This window comes from Lipotes vexillifer, unplaced genomic scaffold (assembly GCF_000442215.2).
Source record: "Lipotes vexillifer unplaced genomic scaffold, Lipotes_vexillifer_v1.1 scaffold63, whole genome shotgun sequence".
NCBI lineage: Eukaryota > Metazoa > Chordata > Mammalia > Artiodactyla > Lipotidae > Lipotes > Lipotes vexillifer.
In genome coordinates, this window is record NW_006784492.1 from 319,863 (window position 1) to 341,079 (window position 21,217).

The 21,217-nt window shown below is 59.8% G+C and overlaps 1 protein-coding gene across 1 annotated transcript in view; it reads left to right on the top strand.

Moving 5' to 3' along the window:
* RGS12 (regulator of G protein signaling 12) overlaps window positions 1-21,217 on the top strand; it is a 95,131-nt gene that overhangs the window by 69,301 nt on the left and 4,613 nt on the right. Inside the window, exons 4-16 of the mRNA XM_007456894.1 lie at window positions 4,021-4,190; window positions 4,636-4,728; window positions 5,442-5,585; window positions 6,339-6,518; window positions 6,852-7,002; window positions 8,770-8,846; window positions 10,740-10,934; window positions 11,298-11,371; window positions 11,809-11,935; window positions 13,820-13,916; window positions 15,360-15,439; window positions 15,785-15,938; window positions 17,277-17,708. Of these exons, the coding sequence (XP_007456956.1) occupies window positions 4,021-4,190; window positions 4,636-4,728; window positions 5,442-5,585; window positions 6,339-6,518; window positions 6,852-7,002; window positions 8,770-8,846; window positions 10,740-10,934; window positions 11,298-11,371; window positions 11,809-11,935; window positions 13,820-13,916; window positions 15,360-15,439; window positions 15,785-15,938; window positions 17,277-17,708 (1,974 nt within the window). The remainder of the gene's footprint in view (window positions 1-4,020; window positions 4,191-4,635; window positions 4,729-5,441; window positions 5,586-6,338; window positions 6,519-6,851; window positions 7,003-8,769; window positions 8,847-10,739; window positions 10,935-11,297; window positions 11,372-11,808; window positions 11,936-13,819; window positions 13,917-15,359; window positions 15,440-15,784; window positions 15,939-17,276; window positions 17,709-21,217) is intronic.

Genomic DNA, 21,217 nt, shown 5'->3' on the forward strand with positions numbered 1-21,217 from the left:
CCACCCGCCTCCCTCGTGTCCTGTGTGCACTGGTCTACATCGCTCTGCCTGTTGCGTGTTGGAATCCACACACCTTTTGTTTGACAAGTAAAAGCTGCAACACCCTTGATGGGTTCAGCTGCTGTGTCTGCGGTTTGCCCCCCACCCTGTCCTCACCATCCAGCCTCAGCCGGACCTCTGCTGGCCACTCTCCACGTGCAGCCAGAAGGACAAAAAGTCCCTTCTTTTTTATTATTATTATTAATGGAATGTTTTATTTTTAGCATAGATGTGATGACTTTTTTCAATATTTTTTTATTGAAGTGTAGTTGATTTACAATGTCATGTTCATTTCTGCTGTCCAGCAAAGCGATTCAGTTATATATATATATATATATATATATATATATATATTCTTTTTCATATTCTTTTCCATTATGGTTAACTGCAGGATATTGAATATGGTTCCTATATATATATATATATATATATATATATATATATATATACACATATATATATATCCTTCTTTTTTAAAAATATTCTTTCCCGTTATGGCGTATCCTAGAATATTGACTATAGTTCCCTGTGCTGTACAGTAGGACCTTGTTGTTTATCCATTCTCTATATAATAGCTTACATCTGCTAACCCCAAACTCCCACTCCATCCCTCCCCCAACCCGCTCCCCCTTGGCAACCACAAGTCTGTTCTCTTTTGTCTGTGAGTCTGTTTCTGTTTTGTAGATACGCTCATCTGTGTCATACTTTAGATTCCACATGTAAGTGATATCATATGTTATTTGTCTCTCCGTCTGGCTTACTTCACTCAGTATGATCATCTCTAGGTCCGTTGATGTTACCGCAAATGGCATGATTTCACTCTTTCTTATGGCTGAGCAGAATTCCAGTGTGTATATATGTACCACATCTTTATCCATTCGTCTGTCAGTGGACATTTAGGTTGTTTCCATGTCCTGGCTATTGTGAATAGTGCTGCTTTGAACATAAGGGTGCATGCATCTTTTCGAATTATAGTTTTGTCTGGATATATGCCCAGGAGTGGGATTGCTGGATCACATGGTAGCTCTACTTTTAGTTTTTTGAGGAACCTCCATACTGTTTTCCACAGTGGCTGCACCAACTTACATTCCCACCAACCGTGTAGGAGGGTTTCCTTTTCTCCACACCCTCTCCAGCATTTATTGTTTGTAGACTTTCTAGTCTGACCAGTGTGAGATGGTACCTAATTGTAGTTTTGAAGTGCATCTCTCTAATAATTAGTGATGTTGAGCATCTTCTCATGTGCCTATTAGCCATCTGTATTTCTTCTTTGGAGAAATGTCTATTTAGGTCTTCTGCCCGTTTTTTTTTTTGTTTGTTCGTTTGTTTTTTTGCAGTACCCGGGCCTCTCACTGTTGTGGCCTCTCCCGTTGCGGAGCACAGGCTCCGGACGCGCAGGCTCAGCGGCCATGGCTCACGGGCCCAGCCGCTCCGCGGCATGTGGGACCTTCCCGGACTGGGGCACGAACCCTTGTCCCCTGCATCGGCAGGCGGACTCTCAACCACTGCGCCACCAGGGAAGCCCTGCCCGTTTTTTGATTGGGTTGTTTGTTTTTCTGTTGCTGAGTTGTATGAGCTGCTTATATATTTTGGAAATTAAGCCCTTGTTGGTTGCATTGTTTGCAAATATTTTCTCCCATCTTGACATTCCCTTGTTGATCGCTGTCCTCCAGGGTGAAATCCACACAGCTTGGGTGCCCACCTCCCGGCCCCGCTGGCCTTACCTGCCAGCTCTCACAGCCACACGGGCTGTGAGCTGTGTTTCTTCTGCCACAGGGCCTTTGCACATGCTTGTCCCCTTGTGGAAGGCTTTTCCCGCTTTTCTGAGGTCGGTTAACTTCTGTTCATCCCTCAACTCTCAGTTCAACCATTATTGCCTTAAGGGAAAAAAGCTGGAGGAAAATGTTTTGGTGCTCATACTTTACCGAGTGTTTTTAAAATAGACTGTTTCACCTTTTGAGGATGACCCTGTTTATCAGCATGAAACGTAGCAGGGAAGCTTCTCTGCTCAGCCCCTCATGCTGCCCCTGACGCTGGTTCACGGTTCACATTCTCTTTGGCTCCGTGTGGGGGTCCCCGGGGCTGAGGGCATCTTAAGCCTCTACTTAGTGACAGATCATACTCTGCCTCCACTTTCCTACGGTTTAGTGATCTTTTTTTTTTTTTTATTGATGTGTAGGTGCTCTTAAATATAAAGAAAATTAGTCCTTCAGCTGTGTAACGTGTTATATGTATTTCCCATAGTTTCTTATTTGTCTTTTGCCTTAGCTTACAGTGTTTTTTACATACAGAGATGTGATTTGATTTTTTTGAGGTGTAGTTGACATACAACATTATGTTAGTTTCAGGTGTACAACATAATGCTTCAGAATTTGTATATATTGTGAAATGACTGCCACAGTGAGTCTAGCTGACTTCCCTCACCGGGCACAGATGCAGAATTCTTTCTTGTGGTGAGAACTGCCAAGATCTCCTCTCTTAGCTCCGTTCACGCGCGCGATGCAGTGTCGTTGCTTACACTCGCCGTGCCGTGCCGTCCGTCGCCAGGACCTGTTTCTCTTACGTCTGGACGTTTGTACCCGCTGATCCCTCCACCCACATTGCCCCCCACCCCGCCCACTGCCTCTGGCACCAGCCGTCTGCTGTCGCACACAGAGGCTTCAAGTCTGTCTCTGACAGCTCTGGGCGGGAGCCTGCCGGATGCCCTCACTCAGGTATCTCAGAGAACTGTCCCATGCTTGCTTCTGGTATTTCTCTGACTTCACTGTTTATGTTTAAATCTTTGGTCCGTGTGGCATTTGTTCTAGTGCGTATTGCAAGACCCCCAACTTGGTCACTCTCCAGCTGGTCACAGTTGACCCTGTAGCCTGTATCGAGTGATCCGGCTGTGTCCTGTCCCCGTGGCGCGTCTGCTTCTGCAGCGGCATCCTTCAGGATGCGGCGTGCGACGTGTGTAACATTGGGTGGGGCAGGCCCTGCCTCCGTGCTTTTGTTTTGTGTAGTTTTCCAGCATTTCGTGTTTGGTTTTCCACGTGAACCTTTACACTCAGTCTGTCTGGTTCTAATAGAACGTGTGCTGGGAAGTGTGTTGGGAGGAGACGTTAATTTGGGGGGACGGGAGTCTGTGGTGTTTAGTCCTTTGTTGCCCCTGTTACTGGACACAAATCACACGTGAAGACGTGGGGTCTTCCAGGACCCCAGCCCCAAGGAGAGAGAGGGGGAGAGTGTGAGCGTGTCAGGGTGCGTGCGTGAGCGTGCGTGAGCGTGTGCCTGCCTCTGAGCGTGTCAGGGTGCGTGCGTGAGCGTGTGCCTGCCTCTGAGCGTGTCAGGGTGCGTGCGTGAGCGTGCGTGAGCGTGTGCCTGCCTCTGAGCATGTCAGGGTGCGTGCGTGAGCGTGTGGTCTGCCTGTGAGCGTGTGCCTGCTTCTGAGTGTGTCAGCGCGCGTTGAGGAGCGGGTTTCTAGTCACATTCACACAAAACCGAGAGCTGTTCTCGCAGGGAAGTTTTGTGTGTTGGGGTCTAAGCAGAGCATTTCCAGATGGTTCCGTGTGCCCTGGTCCTCAACTCCCTGCCTGGGCACTGCGGCGCACTTAGCGACAGTGTGTGTTTCTCTGGGTCCTCGGAACCCCACCGGTACCCCTTTCTCTCTGCTCAGCCCACCCGTCACCCAGCCCTGGCTCCTGGCCCGTCCCGCCCTCAGGTGGACTCACTCGGAGCCCCTGCTGTGCCCGCGGCCAGGGCGGCCGTGACCTGTGACGAGCATCCTTGTCGGGTGTGTGCATGCGCGGCCTCAGGAGGTGGGTTCGGTCTCGTTCCCACTCGGCCCAGTACCCAGGGTGCCCAGAATGATGCGGCCACAGTGTGGGCACTCGCCGCACTGTGTCGGCTGAACGCACCTCCTGTCGAAGACAGATGGTGAGGGCCCCGTGGGCAGGAGGGGGACAGGCCCGCAGGTGAGTGAGGTCTGTGCTGGCCCCACAGAGCTGAACGGCGCCGACCTGAAGGACTGCGTGAGCAGCCACAGCCTGAGCAGCAATGCCAGCCTCCCCAGCGTGCAGAGCTGCCGGCGCCTGCGTGAGCGGAGGGCTGCCAGCTGGGCCGTGTCCTTCGAGCGGCTTCTGCAGGACCCGCTCGGAGTTCGCTACTTTTCCGTGAGTCTGACGGGCAGCGGGCACCTCCTGCAGCCGGCCCCAGGGCAGGGCTGGGCAGGGCAGACCTCTCATCCTCCTGCTTCTACCCCGGGCGCTCAGGCCCAGGGTCTGGAGGACGCCTCTCTCTGCTGTGAGGGGCATCAGAGCTTCTTGTGAACCCTTGGAAGCAGCTGCCTGCTAGCCAGGCTGGCTATTAGGAAGGCATGCTCAGCTCCTAAGGAAACAGCTGGGAAGGCCCAAGTGGTCCCAGTGAGGGCAGCTTTTAAGTTTGCTCCCAGGTAAATTCTGGAGAGGCGCTTGGCACCCCTGGTTTCTGTGAAAGATGAAAATAAGAATAAAGTGGGAATAATGAAACAGAGCACAAGAGGAGGGAGGTCCCACCACCACTACTGACGTACCCTTTTCCGAGGATTGTGTGAAGGTTAATCTATGGTGTTTTTCTTAGGATTTTCTAAGGAAGGAATTCAGTGAAGAAAACATTTTATTCTGGCAGGCCTGTGAATATTTTCATCATGTTCCCGCACATGACAAAAAAGAGGTACGTTTCTTCCGGCTGGGAAGTGGGAGTGGTTAAAGGGCAGGGTGATTTGAGCGTAGGTTCACACATAGTGCAGTTTGAAAAGTCCGTGTAAAAATATTTTCACACGATTAAAAAAATTTTTTTCAGCATGTTTCTTAATATATATGATATTTAATTTTGCCTAAACATAGCTTGCATAAATGGCCCTAAAACTTTCAGCACATGTGCTGCCACTCCGTGTGGGGAAGGGGATTTAAGAGAAAATCCTGGGCCATCCTAAGGATGCCCATCCGTACGGCCCCCCTTGCAGGCTGCGCGGGGCCAGGTGAGCCCCCGCTGGTGTGGGTGCTGACCCGCGGCGTGACCCGCTCTGAGGCAGCCTGTGCCCCTCCCTCAGAGGAGGCCTCTTCTCTGCTTCTCATGCGCCGTGCTGCCCGGACCTCCCTCCCACTTTGGCGAGACCACACCATGCGACAGCACCCGCGCCGCCCGCACCCGGATGCCCCTGTAGCAGCAGCACAGCCCCCGTCTGTGGAACATTCAGATTGCGCTTTGACAAAATTTGGAGAGGAGCTGATTTATTGAAAAGTTTCATAGTGGCTGGTACTTTTAGTTATTATCCAAGCAAGAAATATTTATTAGGCCCCAAGAAAATGTCTCTCCATTGCCTGGACCTGTGTCAGAAAACACGTGTGTGGTATGCATGTCCCACTCGTGTGCTGTCGCGTCAGCTCTCCTACAGGGCCCGCGAGATCTTCAGTAAATTCCTGAGCAGCAAAGCCACCACGCCGGTCAACATCGACAGCCAGGCCCAGCTGGCGGACGACATCCTCAGCGCCCCGCACCCCGACATGTTCAAGGAGCAGCAGCTCCAGGTGACTGCCCGGGGCACGGGCAGAGGACTCGGGTCCTGGAGAGCAGCCCCCGCAGGCACCAGACTGCGAGGAGAGTGCCGGTGGGACCCCACCCCTACCCCGCCCCACTCCAGGCCCTGGGCTCCATCTCAGAGCCAGGGTTCAGCAGGGCCCTGGAGCAGGGCATCCCCACCGCAGCATACCTGACTGTTGACAGTCTCCCTTATGCATCTGTGTGTCATCACAGGTTCATGGGCGGTGATATACATAGAGATCGATGGATGTTTGGACTTTTTTCAGTCTTAGGACATCACTGTGATGAAAAGTGTGCATTGGACTTAATGTGTTTTAGAGCACATGTCCACTGGCCTTAGCAGGGGTTACTTCTGTTGCTGAGTCATATGAATGAGGTTTAAGAAAATGGAGGAAGGTATTTTCAAGACAGGTCTCACTTCCTTTAGGTTCCCAGTTGCCTTTGGTTTCATTCTTATTTAACAAAGTAAAGATTCTCCAAGATGGCACCTTGGCTGTCCTGAGGCCGCTCAGACGCTGGCTTTATGTGGGTTGTTGGAACTGGCTGATCATAAGCGCGGCCACCGAGGGCTGGCGTGTTATAAGTGTGATCAGACATAAAGGACCCTGGGCAACGACTCCAGGGGCGATGAGGGACTTTGGGAACAGGTCCTGCTGCACGTGCGGCCTGGCGCCGCCCCGCACCTTCAGGGCCAAGTGTCCGGTTCCGCGTGTCACTGGACAGCGCTGTTTCCTCGGCAGATCTTCAACCTGATGAAGTTCGACAGCTACACTCGCTTTCTGAAATCGCCGCTGTACCAAGAGTGCATCCTGGCGGAGGTGGAGGGCCGCCCGCTGCCCGACGCGCAGCAGGTCCCCAGCAGCCCCACCTCCAAGCACAGCGTCAGCTCCGACCACTCAAACACGTCCACGCCAAAGAAGGTGCCCGTCCCGGCCGTGCTGGCCCCCCCCAGATGAAAGCTGTTCTGCAGAGATGACAGCAGACGCCCCTGTTGGCTTATCCCCTCACCCACAGGGAATGCAAGGCCCTCTTAGCACTCGCCGTGCGTCTTGTCCGAGGCTCTGGTCAGGGTGGGGGGCTCCAGCTGCCATTTCTGGAGAGGCTGGCGGGGCTGCGCCTCTGGCCTTGGGGGACCTGGCCCCTCCCGCGGAGCACCTGTCTTGGCGGCCTGCTCCAGCTCCCTTTCCCATGCACTTCACGTGATGTTAAATTAACTTCACACTGTTTTAACGACGTTTTCCCTTTGATGGCAGTTGAATGGAAAATCGAAATCAGGACGGTCCCTGAATGAAGAGCTGGGGGATGAGGACAGCGAGAAGAAACGAAAAGGAGCGTTTTTCTCTTGGTCAAGGACCAGGAGCGCCGGGCGGTCCCAGAAGAAGGGCCAAGGTGACCGTCCAAGGGGTCCGCGGCTTGTCGTGTGAGGTGGGGGGCGAGGCCCCCTCGGGGGCGAGTGAGGACGTGTGGGCTGTGCTTGTGACATGGCCCTTTGGGGCGGCCTGGCCGGGGACGTGGGGGCTCTAGGGCCCTCCGAGAGGGGGCATGGTGCATTCTAACTCCCCAGGCTAGGGCGCCCCACGGGTACCACCCTCTTCTTGCTTGAGCAGTAATGGGTGCTCTTGGTAGAAAACTTGGAAAAAACAACCAAGTGAAAAGCAGAAAATACAGATGTCCTGCCCTCTGTCACCCAGACTGCCTCTTGCTTTTCTGCCGTGTGCAGAGAGGTACACGCGCTTTTGTAATTTCTTTAAGAAAACGTGACACCGTGGCTTGGGTACCGAGCATTTTCAAAATTGTAATTTTATTATTGTAAATTTTAAAGGTTGCCATCCTAGATCTTCTCTCCCTTGGTTTCTTTCTTGGATGTGGCTGAGAAGACAGTGTGAGAGGGACAGGGACGGGGGCTGGGACTCGCCGGGAGGGAGGTGGGTGGGCGGGTAGCAGCCTGGGCGGTGGGGGGGGGGACGGGGCAGAGAAGGGCGGGGCGCACACTGGGCGCGGGAGGGTTTGGCGTCCTTTTCTTCTCCACAGCCTGTCAGGAAAGGGATTATTTTCTGGGAACTAACCTGCAGGCTCCAGACCCGGGCCCCAAGTTTAGGTTGGGCAGCTTACCGAGGGAGCTTGGAGCACCTGAGGGGGGTGGTGCCTGTGCTGTGCCAGGCGCTTTAGAGGGTTCATCTCCTGCTCAGAGCCGGCCGCAGGCAGGTCTTATGCCCACTTTGCAGAGGGCAGTGTAGGGAGGCTGTGGGCCTCTGCCAGTGCCCTGAGGCTCCAGGGCCCTGCCTGGGGCAGCCGGTACAGCTATTCTTCCGCAAGGAAGGGCAGCCGGAGCTGGGGGTGGGAGCGGTGTCGTCAGTGCGGCCAGGGACCCCCGAGGACCAGAGGCGGGGGAGTGCCTGCCTCTCTAGGTCTGTGTCTCTGAGCGGGACCCCAGGAGACCGGGGTCCCCATACCCGGCACATCTTTAGAGAGCCACCCGGAAAGGCCCTAAGTCCTGACTCCAGGACGCTCCCCAGGCATCCTGACTCTCTGGCCTGGCAGTCCGTTGCTTTTGGCAGGTGGGTCAGTGGGACCTGGGGGCCTCCGTGTAATCAGGCCCCCTGCTCCACCCCCAGGCCCCGGCACAGCGGCATGATCAGGGCCCTAGGCCCTGTGTTTTTAAAGGTCCTTGCTATGTCAGAGTTCTCGCGAGTTTTAGATTACAGTTAGCTTAGTCAGTGACATCGGATGGCGCGATTGTCAGCTCATTCAGGACTTTACAGGAAGACGGGACGTGAGCCGTCGGTAAAAGATGCCGTAACTGGCTGGCACGTGAAGCCACATGTTGAGATGACAATTCCAGATTAAATGAAGGGCAGGGAGGCCCCGCACTTGCTTCCGTTTTGACCTGCGACGAGGCAGCAGGAGCCGGGGGGCTGCGCGGCCGCCAGCAGAGCAGAGCGCGGGCCTGGGCGGTGGCTCCCGGCTCCAGCTGTGTGCCAGGGGCGAGGCTGCGCCGCCGAAGGGCCTCCGAGCCTGGCTCCTGTCCTTCGAGCGTGTCTGTTCAGCCTAAAGGAGGTGTGGGGCTGTGGGGGACGTGACCACGCTCGGGGGGTTTCTCCGCGTCTGCGTTAAGCGAGCAAGCGTGAAGCTGGTGCCGTTGGGTGTTCTGAGTCCCTGTGTCCCCTGCAGACCCCGTGCACACCAACGGAGGCCTGGGCCGCCGGGAGTCGCAGGGCTCCATGACCTCGGCCGGGAGCCTGGACCTGGTGAGTCCCCGCAAAGCCGTGTCCCTCGTAAGGGAGCTGTTGCATGGATGGGGAGGGCGCCCCTTGAGCTCTAAGAATATCTCGGGGCTCGTTTCTGAGACCTTTAGTTCCCGTTCAGGCACATTCCTCTGGACGCCCACGGGAGCAGGCAGGCACTCCTCTTTGTCTCGGCACCTGCACGTCCCGTGAGCTCAGACACCCCTGCGTCTCTGCCCGTGCGCTGGGGGCTGTGCCGACGGGGCTCTTCCCCGCCGGCCCCAGCTGTGGGCCGGGGGCCTGGGTCCTGCCTGGCCCTGCGCTCTCTCCTCACGCCCGGCTGAGTTGCTTGTCTGGCCCAGTTTCCAGTTAGGTGGAGGAGGCGTTGGGCTGCCCTGCTAGCTGGTTAGCTGTCGTCTGATGGCGATTTTGGGAAACCCTGTTGTTGCCGGCCTCCTAGTCACTTGAGATGGTCACAGGCAGTAGTGAGTGTAGATGGCATTTCTTCTTCAGTCATAACAATACCAGTTAGAGCCGTGAGGGTGGACCACGCACCAGTCAGCCATTGCTGCCTGACAAAGCATCCCAAAACCCAGTGGCTTAAGACAAAGGACATTTATTGTTGCCCGTGCGTCTGTGGAAAGGGCATATTTGGGGCCATTTTGCAATCAGTCTACCACCTGCAAACTAGTTTTCTGAAGTAATATTTGGGAGAAAGAGATTTTCAGACCCTCGGAGGACAGAGTGGTAAGGAAGTGACAACCAGGGCAAGTCGGGCATTAGAAGGAGGCACACGGGGAGCCGTCTGTAGCCAGGAAGCGGTGCTGTAACTCAGGGACCCAGAGGTCTGGCACGGGGCGCGCAGGCCGCGGGCTGGCCCCGGTCCGGCTCCTGCCCCCAGCACGTGGGAGCCCTGCTCCGCGCGGTGGGGAGGGGCCGCCTCCCACTCCTGCCCAGTCCACCCGCAGCGCAGGCATCACGTCGCAGGTGCTGCGGCGCTGGAAGGCTCGCTTCCCCATCCTGCAGGCGTGCCCCCCGCCGCAGGGCCTGGCAGTGGGACAGGTGGGCTGGGCCACATCCCCCGCGCCGGGCAGAGGTGGTGGGCGCTCTCTGGGCAGAGGGCACCCCAGGCTGCAGGCTGCCTGCAGGGCGCACCCCCTGGCAGCCCCGCGGAGGAAGGAGCTGAGACTCCCCTGTGCCCCTCACACCCAGCCTCCCCGCGGCGCCCGCTCCTCGTGACCTGGGGGCCAGGGTCTGAGGGGCCTCACACCCTCAGGTGTGTGCCGCTGCCTCTGAGCCTTGGCCTGGCCGTCCCGCCCCCTCTCCCAGCCTCTTCCCTCCAGCCCACCTGCTGTCTGTCCGTCCATTCCTCTTGGAAAGGCCTTGGGCCTGCGAGGTCGGCCAGAAAGAGCCAGAAAGGTGACCAGAAGCAGCAGAGGCTGCCTGCCTTGTCCGTCCCTGGCTCCTAGGCTGAGAGACGGGCGAGGCAGCTCCTGGTCCCCAGATGGCCTCAGTGGGCTCTGCAGGGTGACTCCACGTGCTTCCGGGTCAGGGAGGCCGAGACCGGACCCCCGAAAACAAAAGTGGGAAGGCCCATCCTATTCTAGTAGGAAAGCTAGTTAGCATGGCCCTTGTAGAAGTTTAGACTCAGAGGTTGGAGGCTGGGACTGCAAGGACGGTGCCTGTAGTTGAGAGGGGGGTGGCTCTCTGTCAACTAGCAGCCCCACAGCGTAGCGGCCGTGTGCGCACAGCGCACTGTGCCTTTATCGGAACGTGTCTGCGTTGTGGAGCTGGGTGTGCACAGGGAGCCACACTGCTGGGCCCCCCACGCGTGTGCAAGCTACGATGGCCCTTCCCCGGGGCCTCGCCGCACTTTCCCTGACCCTGCGCCCGCCCCCGTGTCTCCCTGCCCCCCAGCCAGAGGCCTGCAGGACCCTGGCGCCCGAGAAGGACAAGGCCGCCAAGCACTGCAGCATCCAGCTCCCCGACGGGACGGCCTGCGTGGTGCTCGTCAGGGCGGGGCTCTCCATCAAGGAAGTCCTGGCCGGGCTCTGTGAGCGACACGGCATCAACGGGGCTGCCGTGGACCTCTTCCTGGTGGGCGGGGACAAGGTACAGGGCTGCGGAGACCGAGGGCCTTTCCTTTGGGGGCGTCTGCCCTGTGGGAGATCCTGCCGATGGGGGAGCCGGCTAACCTGTGTGTGTTTACCTGAGCGTGCGGGTTCCCTGACCACCTTGGCCTGTGTTGGGCTCTGCTCTGTGCTCCTCGTCTGAACCGTGCGTGTGGCGGAGGTGGGTCCCGAGAGCGCCGTCTCGCTGCACAGAACCCTTTGCGGGCTCACAGCAGCTGGTCAGAGAGCTGAGGCCTTCTCTCCGGCTACGGCGGGCCGCGTTTGAAGCTGCACTTTGCTCTGTGCAGCTGTGCGCCCCGACTCCCACTGACGCCTGTCTCTCTTCCTTTCATTTGTTCCGTAGCCTCTGGTGCTGCACCAGGACAGTAGCATCTTGGAGTCTAGGGACCTGCGCCTAGAAAAACGCACTTTATTTCGGTGAGAGAAATGCAATTGCCATTTTCTTGAGGTTTCCAGATCCACAGGCTGTTTCTGACCACTTGCCCCGCTGGCCTCTGCTCTACTGGGGGTGCCGGCACCCCCACTGTGAGCTCAGAGGGGCAGCCGCACGTGGCCCTAGGCACCCCGGGGGCCAGAGGGTCACGCTCCCCGCCTGCCGGCGACCATGGCAGGGCCGCACCTGGGGCAGGGTCGACCCGTGGGGAGGGGCCGCTCCTTGTCAGGTGTGACAGTCCTGGCTCAGCCCCACGAGACCCTAAAGAAGCCCCCTGTGGGCTCTCTTCTCGTGCAGAACCTGGGGCTGCCTTGGTGATGCCTGTGGGTGCCACGCTGCTCTGCTTTTGAGACGGAACGTCCACATGACAGTTGCCACGTGTTTGTGGCAACTGTGCTCCTGTTTCTCCCCCTCCAACCAGGCTGGATCTGGTGCCGATTAACCGGTCTGTGGGACTCAAGGCCAAGCCCAGCAAACCAGTCACGGAGGTGCTGCGGCCCGTGGCGGCCAAGTATGGCCTGCGCCTGAGCGAGCTGGTGGCCCGGCTGGTGAGTGACCAGGCTGGTGAGTGACACGGGGCCCCCTGGGCCCCCGAGCCGCCTGCAAGCTCAGCGCTGCCTGCTGGGGCCCAGCTTGCCCCTGTTGTCCGCGAAGCGAGCTGTGGCTGGCGTAACGGGAGGACGCCGTGGGGCCAGCCCAGCGCCTGGGTGCGGCTTCTCCACCCAGCAGGCCCTGGGGAGGACGTTGCCGCTGCCCTCCTGTTTCCCACCCTTTGGTGGAAATGCTTGCTGCTTATTCATACCTTGTTCGTGCCCTCTGGGACTTGGGTTGGTATTTGAGATTTGGGGGGTTGGGCCCAGGGAAACCAAGAAGAGAAACAAATGAAAACCTTTCCGCCTCCCGCCGTGTGCAAATCTGATGGGATGACGGCACGCGGTGGCGTGCGTGACCCGATCTGCAGCAGCCTGTGGGGCATCTGCTGCTTCACGGTGTGGCTCCCCATAGGCCGTGGGCCTGACAGCTCTCCCTGGCGTTTCGGAGCCGGGCCGTCGGGCTCCTCCGTGCACGGGTGAAGCAGAGATGAGAGCAGAGTCCCCGTTCCTACCGCCGGAGGGCGGTCCCGCACCTCCACACATTTGCTTTGAAATGCGGTGACTTATGACCCATTGGCCTGTGTCCTCCTTCCTTTAGAAATTATACTTTATCAGAGCTACGATTTCAAGTATTTTTAGGATTTTTATTTTCTCTGAAATGGGCTCCAGAATTGTTCAAGACTTTGACGTGAACAAGAGGACCAGCTAAATTGTTTTCAGACTTCCCGAGGGTAACCCGAAGCCCTTCGCCCAGCTCACTGGGGGATGGGGGTGCCGTCCTGGAGCCTAGAATATGCCGAAAGGGGAGGGACGTGGCCTGGGTTCCATGTGGCCTCCCTGCTTGTACTCTGTTGAGCTCCTAAGCGATCCTTAGTCCCCGTGCCTGTTTCCCCATCGGTAAAGTGGGGTGAGTCATGGAAGTGTGCTCGTGAGGTCGCTGGGGGGCTTCAGCCCCAAAGGGCTGGCCACTGGTCGGGGCTCCTTCCCCACTGGGCTGCTGAGGCCTGACCGGGAAGAGTGGTCCAGCTGCCTCAGGGCTCGGGGCCAGGAGAGTCGTGGAGGGTGGTACGGGGCGTCCTGTGGATGGGCTGTGAGCATGTGGCTTTTCCTTGGACCCTCCTGCTGACCCTCCTCAGTGAACTGTGGGCCACGAAGTCGTGAGCCAGGCAGGACCCTGCTAGCCTTGGTGCGTTCCCCACTCGGCCGGAGCTCTGTCTGGGCGTTTGGTCGCTTAGCAATTTAAGAGCCAGGCTACAAGTTCAGATTCTTTCTTCGACAGAGGATGTGGGACTTGAACAGCAAGATAGTCTCCCCAGGAGAGAAGGGCAGGATCCCGGGCCTCAGATGCGCCTGCTTCCTGCCCACAGGGAGGTGTCTCCCCACTACTCCCACGCCTCCTAGTGCACTGAGGACCAGTGAGGTGGGCTTGAGGTCCCCTCCTCCAGGTTGGAGGTAACGCTGAGACTTAGGCCAGCTTGACTTAACGCCTAAAAGCACCCAACTTGTGGACGCAGGTGGTACCGGCTCCCACCAAGCGCTCCTCCAGCTCCGGGGCCTCGACTCGGCCCAGTGTTGCCAGCAGCCATCACTTGGGTGACAGCCCTGTCACGCGGGCTCCTCCCGGCGCCTGCGTTCCGGGCAGGCCCGCTGGCGCTTGGGATCCTGGTTATTGCATGTCAGGCGTCTGCGGCTGGCCCTGCCGAGGTGACAGGACCTGGGGTCACCTGGCGCGTGACTCCATCAAGCCTGGGATGGTCCTGCTGGCCGATGCAGCACACGCAGTTGTTCCGGAAAGCTCCAGCCTGGGTGAGCCGCTCATTGCACCGTGTCTGCCTCTAGAGTGGAGAGAAGGAGCCCCTGGACCTCGGAGCCCCCATCTCGAGTCTGGACGGACAGCGGGTCATCTTGGAGGAGAAGGACCCCTCCCGAGGGAAAGGTGAGCAGGGTGGCGCTGTCCTGGTCCTGCCAGCCTCCTGGCTCCCTGGGCTCGGCCCCCCGAAAGCTCCCAGCCCTGCTACCCCGTGGTCTCAGAGTGACACTGCAGATGGCCTCACTTGGGCTTAGGGTCTCACGGGGCCCGGCGACCCCCTGCCATGGCCGAGTCCAGCCGTGGCTGGGCGTCTGTCTGCGGGCAGGAGGCCCCGGGACCGGGAGCACGAGGGCCTCTCGCTGGGACCCCTGCACGTCTTGTCTGCCGTAAGGAGGGGCGGCAGGCCCTGCGAACGCCCTGCGGTTGCTCCGAGGGTCCAGCATGCCCTGGAACGTGCTCTCTTCCTGGGAGGCCTCCCCATCCCTCTGCACAGGGACCCGGGACCCTGGGGCGTCGCCGCCCCATGTCGGCCCAGCAGCGGCTGAGGTGGGGGGCTGGGGCCCCCTGTGCCTAGTGCACAAGGAATCGGTGGTTTACAGGGCCCTTTCCCATACGCTGCCGCAGCCCCGCAGCCCTGCCCCGGGGACGGGGGCCTGCACTCCCAGGTGGGGGCAGCGGGGGCATGCCTCCTGGAGAGAGCCTTCTGGAGTCTACTGCGCAGGGCAGGGAGGGGGCCACGTCAGGAGCCGCCCTTACCTTCCCCGGGCTGGCTCAGCTCTGAAAGGGGCTGCCGATCACTCGTCTCCATCCCCAAGGGTGACCCGGGCTGCGGTCGCCCCTCTGCCCTCGGGCTCCCGTGCCTGCTTCCTGTCCCCCTGTGGGCCCATCTGGGTTCTAGAGAACGCTGTGTGCGCTTCTCCCGCACAGTAACCGGCCTCAGGGGCCGAGCGGGCTGAGCGGGGCACGGGTGCTCAGCACCTCCCTCCAGGGTCTGATAAGGTCGGACCTCCCGGGCCGCTTGTGCGCAGGTGAGTCTGAAGGCACAGCTAGCTGCGGGCAGGTGCGTGCGGTGTGTTTGGGACGCTGCTCACAGGCAGGAGGGCTGGGACTCTGCCAGCCCATCCTGGGCCAGGGAAGTGGTCTGTGGGCCACAAGGGCCAGCGGGGGCCAGCCTGCAGCCCTGACTTGGGGCACTGGCCGTATTTGAAGATACATAATAAATGTGAGACTCTCCTACTTTCTAAAGACATTCGTGCCAAATAGTACCCGAAAGGCGCTTTCACTCACCGCGGGACCACAGAGTCCCAGTAGGCGCAGCCAGCCGCGAGCCTTCTCCCCGTCGCCGTCATACACAGCTCGCCCAGACTCAGCGGGCGGAGGAGGCCGGTCCTCTGTCCCTTGACGCCGCGTGGGTGCTCAGGCCTGAACACGCATGTAGATAAGGGACCTCTGATACCTTTGGCTTCTGTACAGCTTTGATCTCAAAGACGTATAAACGTGATTATGTTCAATGTTGAGATGGATTTGCAATTCACTGCAGTTTTATAAAGCTTATCTCACTATGTTCAGCATCCACAGATAAACAGAAAAATGTGCCCCTCAAACAGAGCGCAGCTGTAAATGCCAGCTCCAGAAATCACTCGGCTATGGTAATTCCCCTCCTCACCCTGCCTCGCTCCTTGCCTGCAAAGTTCAGGGGTGGCCGGCCCCAGCGGCTCTCTGCCCTGGCTGGGCCTGCACCCTGGGTTGGGGGGTTCTTCTCAGGGTCCCTTTGTGGTGCCTGCTCCCACTAGCCTGGGAATCGCTGGGTGGGTGGGTGTGCCTTACGTGCTGTTCTTTTTGCAATCCTTATCATTGCGATTGATGTTTCTGCAACGCATGTAAAGTCCAAATCAATGCAATCTATGTTTCAAAGACCCTTTTTATATAACTGATGAACTGTGTTGTCATGTGTCTGAAATGTGAGTGGAACTTTGACTTTCCTTCTGACGCAGGGAGAGGAAAGAACACTAGGCAAGTCTAATTCTATTAAAATTAAAGGAGAAAATGGAAAGAATGCTAGGGATCCCCGGCTTTCAAAGAGAGAAGAATCTATTGCAAAGATTGGGAAAAAAAAATATCAGAAAATTAATTTGGACGAAGCAGAGGGTATGTGTACTTTTTAAAACTTCCACGTTTTTCGTGAATGCAGTGTCAGTTTTCCAGTCCAGTCACTAGAAGCTTCTCTGAGTTACTGACATTGGGGTGGCCGTGACCCGTCACATTGAGCACTCGCCCCTGTGTCTGTCTGTAGCTGTTGGTGTAACTCTACTAGAGCCCCAGTTTTCAGACCGAGAGCCGGGCCCTAGGAGTCAGGGAGCCCCCGCGTGGGCTGCAGCAGGAGGTCTCTGTCCCCCCTCACAGCCGGGTCCTGGCTCAGAGGGGGGCTCGGGACCAGGGTCCACGTCCCTGAGGGTCCTCGCCAGGAGGAGGCCGGTGGGAGGGCCCAGGCCTCGCTGGCCTCCGCTGTCGGGGCCCTGAGGAAAGGCTGTGCATTCGGCCATGGGGGCCGGACGCCCCAGCCGCCCGCGGGCCCGCAGGACAGGAGAAGCGTGGCATGAGAGACGGAGAGGAGGCGTGGGGGACTTCCTTTTCTTCCGAAAGCTCGTGACAGGGGAAAGCTCTAGGAGCTGTTCTGCGCCCTGAGCTGTAACCCAGGGAGCACTTCCTGGGCAAGTCAGCTGGGCTAGTCACAGCTCCCCGTGGCGTCCGGCCACGTGCCAGAGTAAAACACACGCCTGCTCCGAAGTTCTCGCGTTTCTGAGAGCCGTTAAGATTTGAGCTTTTAAGCTCCTTGCTGGTCAGAAGCTCAGAGTGTAACTTAAGCCTCGAGAAGGCTCAGTGTAGACACCATCTATTTTGGATGGTGAGCTCGAGTTACAACTGAGAATCCACCCAGGTAAGAAAAAGAAGAGCTCTGGGGAGCCAGCAAAGAAGCTGGACGTCCCCGGCAGGGCGGAGGTGCCGGGAGGGGGCGGCCTGGGGGGCTGTGGAGCTCCCGGGGCGGGGTGCGCGGCAGGGAGAGGGGTCGAGGGCCGGGCGCTGATCACAGGCCCCATCAGGACCGCCCTCTGCCCCGGCGTGGTGCCCCCGAGAGGGCTCCCACACACGGGTCTAGGCTGGGTCACCAGCTGCGGGTACCAGGGGCTCCTGGCTGTGTCAGGCCGTGGCGCCTGGTCAGTGGCCGGGGACCTCCTGCTCAGAAGGTGGTAGGCTTCAAACGCGGGCGGAGCGCAGACATGGGCCGCGGGCCGCGGCGGCCCGGAGCCGGTCCAGGGAGGAGCGCAGCTGTTCGTGTGGCCTGTGGCTTCCCTGTGGCTGTGCGGCCGGAACAGGAGGAAGGGGGAGGGCCTGGGGCGGCGGGGCAGGGCTTTCCAGATGTGCTTGCTGTGCCTGCCGGAGGGTAAATGCGATAACACTTGGTCAACGTGGGTTTTCTTCCAACAGAGTTTTTTGAGCTCATTTCCAAAGCTCAGAGCAACAGAGCAGACGACCAGCGCGGGCTGCTGAGGAAGGAGGACCTGGTGCTGCCCGAGTTCCTGCGTCTGCCGCCTGGACCCCCGGGGCTCGCCCTCTCCCCCTCGGCCGCCCCCAAGGCCTTCTGCACGAGACCCACAACAGGCCACAGCGAGGAGAGCGCTCCCCGGCCCCGCGAGAGCCCGGCCACCAGCCCTGGCTCTGCCGACAGCCCGCCTCTCTGCTCCCCCGGCACCCCCAGCCCCCCGGCGCAGGCGGCGGAGGCCGGGGGCGTCCAGACCGTGGAGGGCGAGCATGTGGCCGACCTGACGCTCACAGGGGAGGGGCACATCAGCAGCCCTAACAGCACGTTCCTGCCGCCACCCCCCACCCCACCGGGCTCGGCCGCACCTCCGAGACCAGGTACCTCTGGGCGCGACGCCCCTGCTCCCCTCTGACCCCTCTCCTTCCTGCCCGCCCGCCCGCGGTCGCCTGCCCGGTGCTGTCCACCCACTTAGAAAGTGTCAGCGGTGGAAAGTTACCCCCTCTGCCCCTTAATCCCTCTAAGGAGGTTTCAGCGTGCCGGCCCCCTCAGGTACTGTGTTGGTCGTGGCGGCCTCTGCCGTCTCTAAAAGGACCCGGCGGCCGCTGAGGTCAGGGTGTGGCTAGGATGGGCGGCGGGGGGCTCGGAGGGAGTGTCGCCCCGTGGCGTGACGCTCGTGAGCGGTGCCCGCACTGGGCCCGGCGGTGCCCTCCCGCCGTCTTTCCCTGGGTCCCCGGCAGTAAGGCCACCAAGCAAGGCCCTGGGAATTTCTGCAAAATGTACGTGTTACTTTTATTGCAATCTGGATAGCTAGCGGTGGGCTCGGAGAGTGTCGCCCCGTGGCGTGACGCTCGTGAGCGGTGCCCGCACTGGGCCCGGCGGTGCCCTCCCGCCGTCTTTCCCTGGGTCCCCGGCAGTAAGGCCACCAAGCAAGGCCCTGGGAATTTCTGCAAAATGTACGTGTTACTTTTATTGCAATCTGGATAGCTAGCGGTTTTAGTATTTTAATCTCAAGGCTGAAAACAACAGTGTTTGTCTTGAGCAAGTGGGTGAAGCCCGTGTGATTTAGAGCAGGACGGCTGCGCTGACCCTCCAGGGAGGGTGTTCACCCTCCGCCCATCGGTCAGACAGCAGGTGGGGGCCCTGCGTGCTGGGCGCCGGGATCCGCATGGGGTTCCCTGACCCTGGGTGGTCACAGGCGACCCTCCAAACGGAGGCCCGAGCGTGTCAAGGTGAGCAGGGCTGGTGGTGGAGCTGCTCCTTAGCCGCGTGAGTGTTAATAGCAGGTGAAGCGAGGCCCCCAGCCTCCCAGGAAAGCGGCTCCCGCCCCGCACTCGGGCCACGGCCTGTGTGCCCGGCCCCGAGGTGTAGGGGAGGAGCCTTGTCCGCGCAGGCATGTGCCCGTGGAGCCCCTGGGTGCCACCATCCTCTTTGGCGGGCTCCGTGGTGGGCAGACACTAGCTGTGGCTGCTGTTGGGGGTGGCGGGAGGCCCCCTCTGGTCTGAGTCCTGCCCCAGGACTGGGTCCTGTTGGACCTGCAGCCGCATCTCCGTGGGGACCCAGGGCGGCTCTGTACCTCTGGCTCTGTACCCGTGGGGTACTGGCGCTTTGGGGACTGGCTCTGCGGGCCGGGCTCCCGGCGCCCTCCCCACGGAGGCAGCCCGCGGACGTGAAGCCGGGAGAAGCCGCGGCCTTCCTTGCATGTCTCCTGCACTTCGACCCGACTTCCCCTCTGCTCTCCCCGTAGACACCTGTGTGTAGTTTCACCTGTGTTTTGAGTCTGTGCTCTTCCAGGAGAAATAAACTCTGCATCTCCTCATTGGACTGGTTTAAAGCGCTTTCCTTTCTCACTTGAACATCTGTTTCCTCTTTAGAAAACCACAGGTGTATTTTAACCAGGGGAAACATTGCACATTTTAATGGAATTCATTGGGTTTACTTCAATGTACTGGCTTTCGAAAGCAGACCATTCACTCACCAGACGTTCTTGAGCGCCTCATGCACACCCGCAGACACAGCTGTGTAAGGGCGGCAGTAACAAGCCCCACCGGGAGGCTGGGTGTGACAGTGGGGACACCGTGAGGGGCTGGGATGGAGCGCTCGGGGCCACGGCTCTCCCCTCCCTGAGAGTTCCGGGGTCGGGGGCCGGGTGGGGTGCCAGGCGGTGGTGGGTGAGCCGGCCGGGCCGGATCCCTGCGACTCGCTCCCCGTAAACCCAGAGCCCCGGCTCGCTGGCTGCCCGCTGTCCAGCCGTTTCCTCCGAGCTCCCGCCGGGCTTCTCCAGCTCCACATTCTGGGCTTGGGGCATTGGGCCCACGTGGCTTACCCAGTGCGGGGCTCGGCCTTCCCACCTGTGGCCCGGCAGCGTGGGCAGCATGACCGGCAAGTTCTTGCATTTCCGGGGTGTGTTGCCGTTGGTGCCCCTGCACCGTGCACTGGTTGTCCGTGATGAGTAGGAGCCCAGGTGGGGACCCTGGATGCTTGGCTCCGTGAGTGTCCTGAGCAGGGAGGACGGCGGGGGTGGGGGTGGGGGGCCATGAGGGTCTGTGATCAGCTGCGTCCTCCTGGAGCTGGGAAGGGCCTCCGCTCCTCCTGTGCGGTGCCCGTTCGCCCTGCGAGGCCCTCGGTGGGACGGCCTCCACCTTGGGCTCGCCGGACGGATCCTCTGCTCGTCCTGTGAACCTTGTGTCCGCTTTTGTGACGCGGAACCGGACCCGAGGTTCCCCAGCCAGCGTAGGGCGCCGCAGACACCCTTGGGCCAGTGCGCGTCTGGACCCGGCGCTGAACTGTATCCTCGGGCTCCAGAGGGCAGGTTTCATCCAGACCTCCTGCTGATTCTAGCTGCTGTGAGCTGTTTCCTAGGTGGTGGCCACCGTGGCCCCTCCGTTCAGGGCGAGAGACACAGCGTGCTGATGCCGCCGGACCCTGGGGCGGGGAGCCGGGGCCGCATCTGGGCTGTGCAGCCCGGGGCAGGTGGGGGGCTGCCCGCAACACGTCCCCATGTGCGGAGGGTCCCCTCAGAGCCGTGCTGCGCCTGCACCCTGGCCCTTGGTCCCCAGCACCCTCGTACGGAGAGGCCTGTGAGTGCCTGACGCAGCCGAGGGATGGAGGTCTTTGAACGGCCGTGTGGCCCAGGCACGGAGCCTCCGCTGTGGGACGCAGCCTTCCAGTGTAGCCGGCCGTGGATTTGGTCCTCATCCAGGCCACCTTCCCCACTGTTACCTGTTTGGTTTCCAGCAAAACTCTGGGCATTGGTGGGCGTTGGTGGGCATTTCCCGTCCCGGGGAGGACCAGCTGGGTGGCGGTGTGAGTCCTCTGTCCCAGCAGCGCGAGCGTCAGGTTCCGAGGTCGGCGTCCATGGCCCTGCAGAGGGCGGAGCCGGCCTCAGGGCTCGATCACCCAGCAGGCGAAGACCCCGTGTCCACATAGGCAGACGTGGAGAGGGCGTGGGAGTCACCCCCAAAGGGCACCCTCTTCCCAGGGAGAGAGAGGAGCTGTCTTCAGGGCTGACCGGCGGCTGGGTGGGTGGGCGGCCCCGGCCCCGGCCCCGGCCCCGGCCCAGCAGTCCCCCTCCCCCGGCCCCCAGGTGTCCTTGGGCTGGGCATTCCTCACCTTGGCCCCTGGCTGAGCACTCAGCTGGACACGGGAACCCCAGGTGCAGGGCTTGACCTTGTGGGACCTGCTGTCCCAGGAGGTGTCTGCTGCCCTTCCTGGGCCCTGGGCTCAGAGAGCTCCCTCCCTAGCCGGCCCTCCCTCTGTCCAGTGGGTGACCGCAGCCCCTCAGCCAGGCACTGGGCAGGCTTTCCCTCTCACTGCCACCTGGCTGTGCTGGTGTTGGATGCCTGGGTCAGGGTCCTGGCCGGGCCTCTCCCATCTCCCTCCTGCAGGA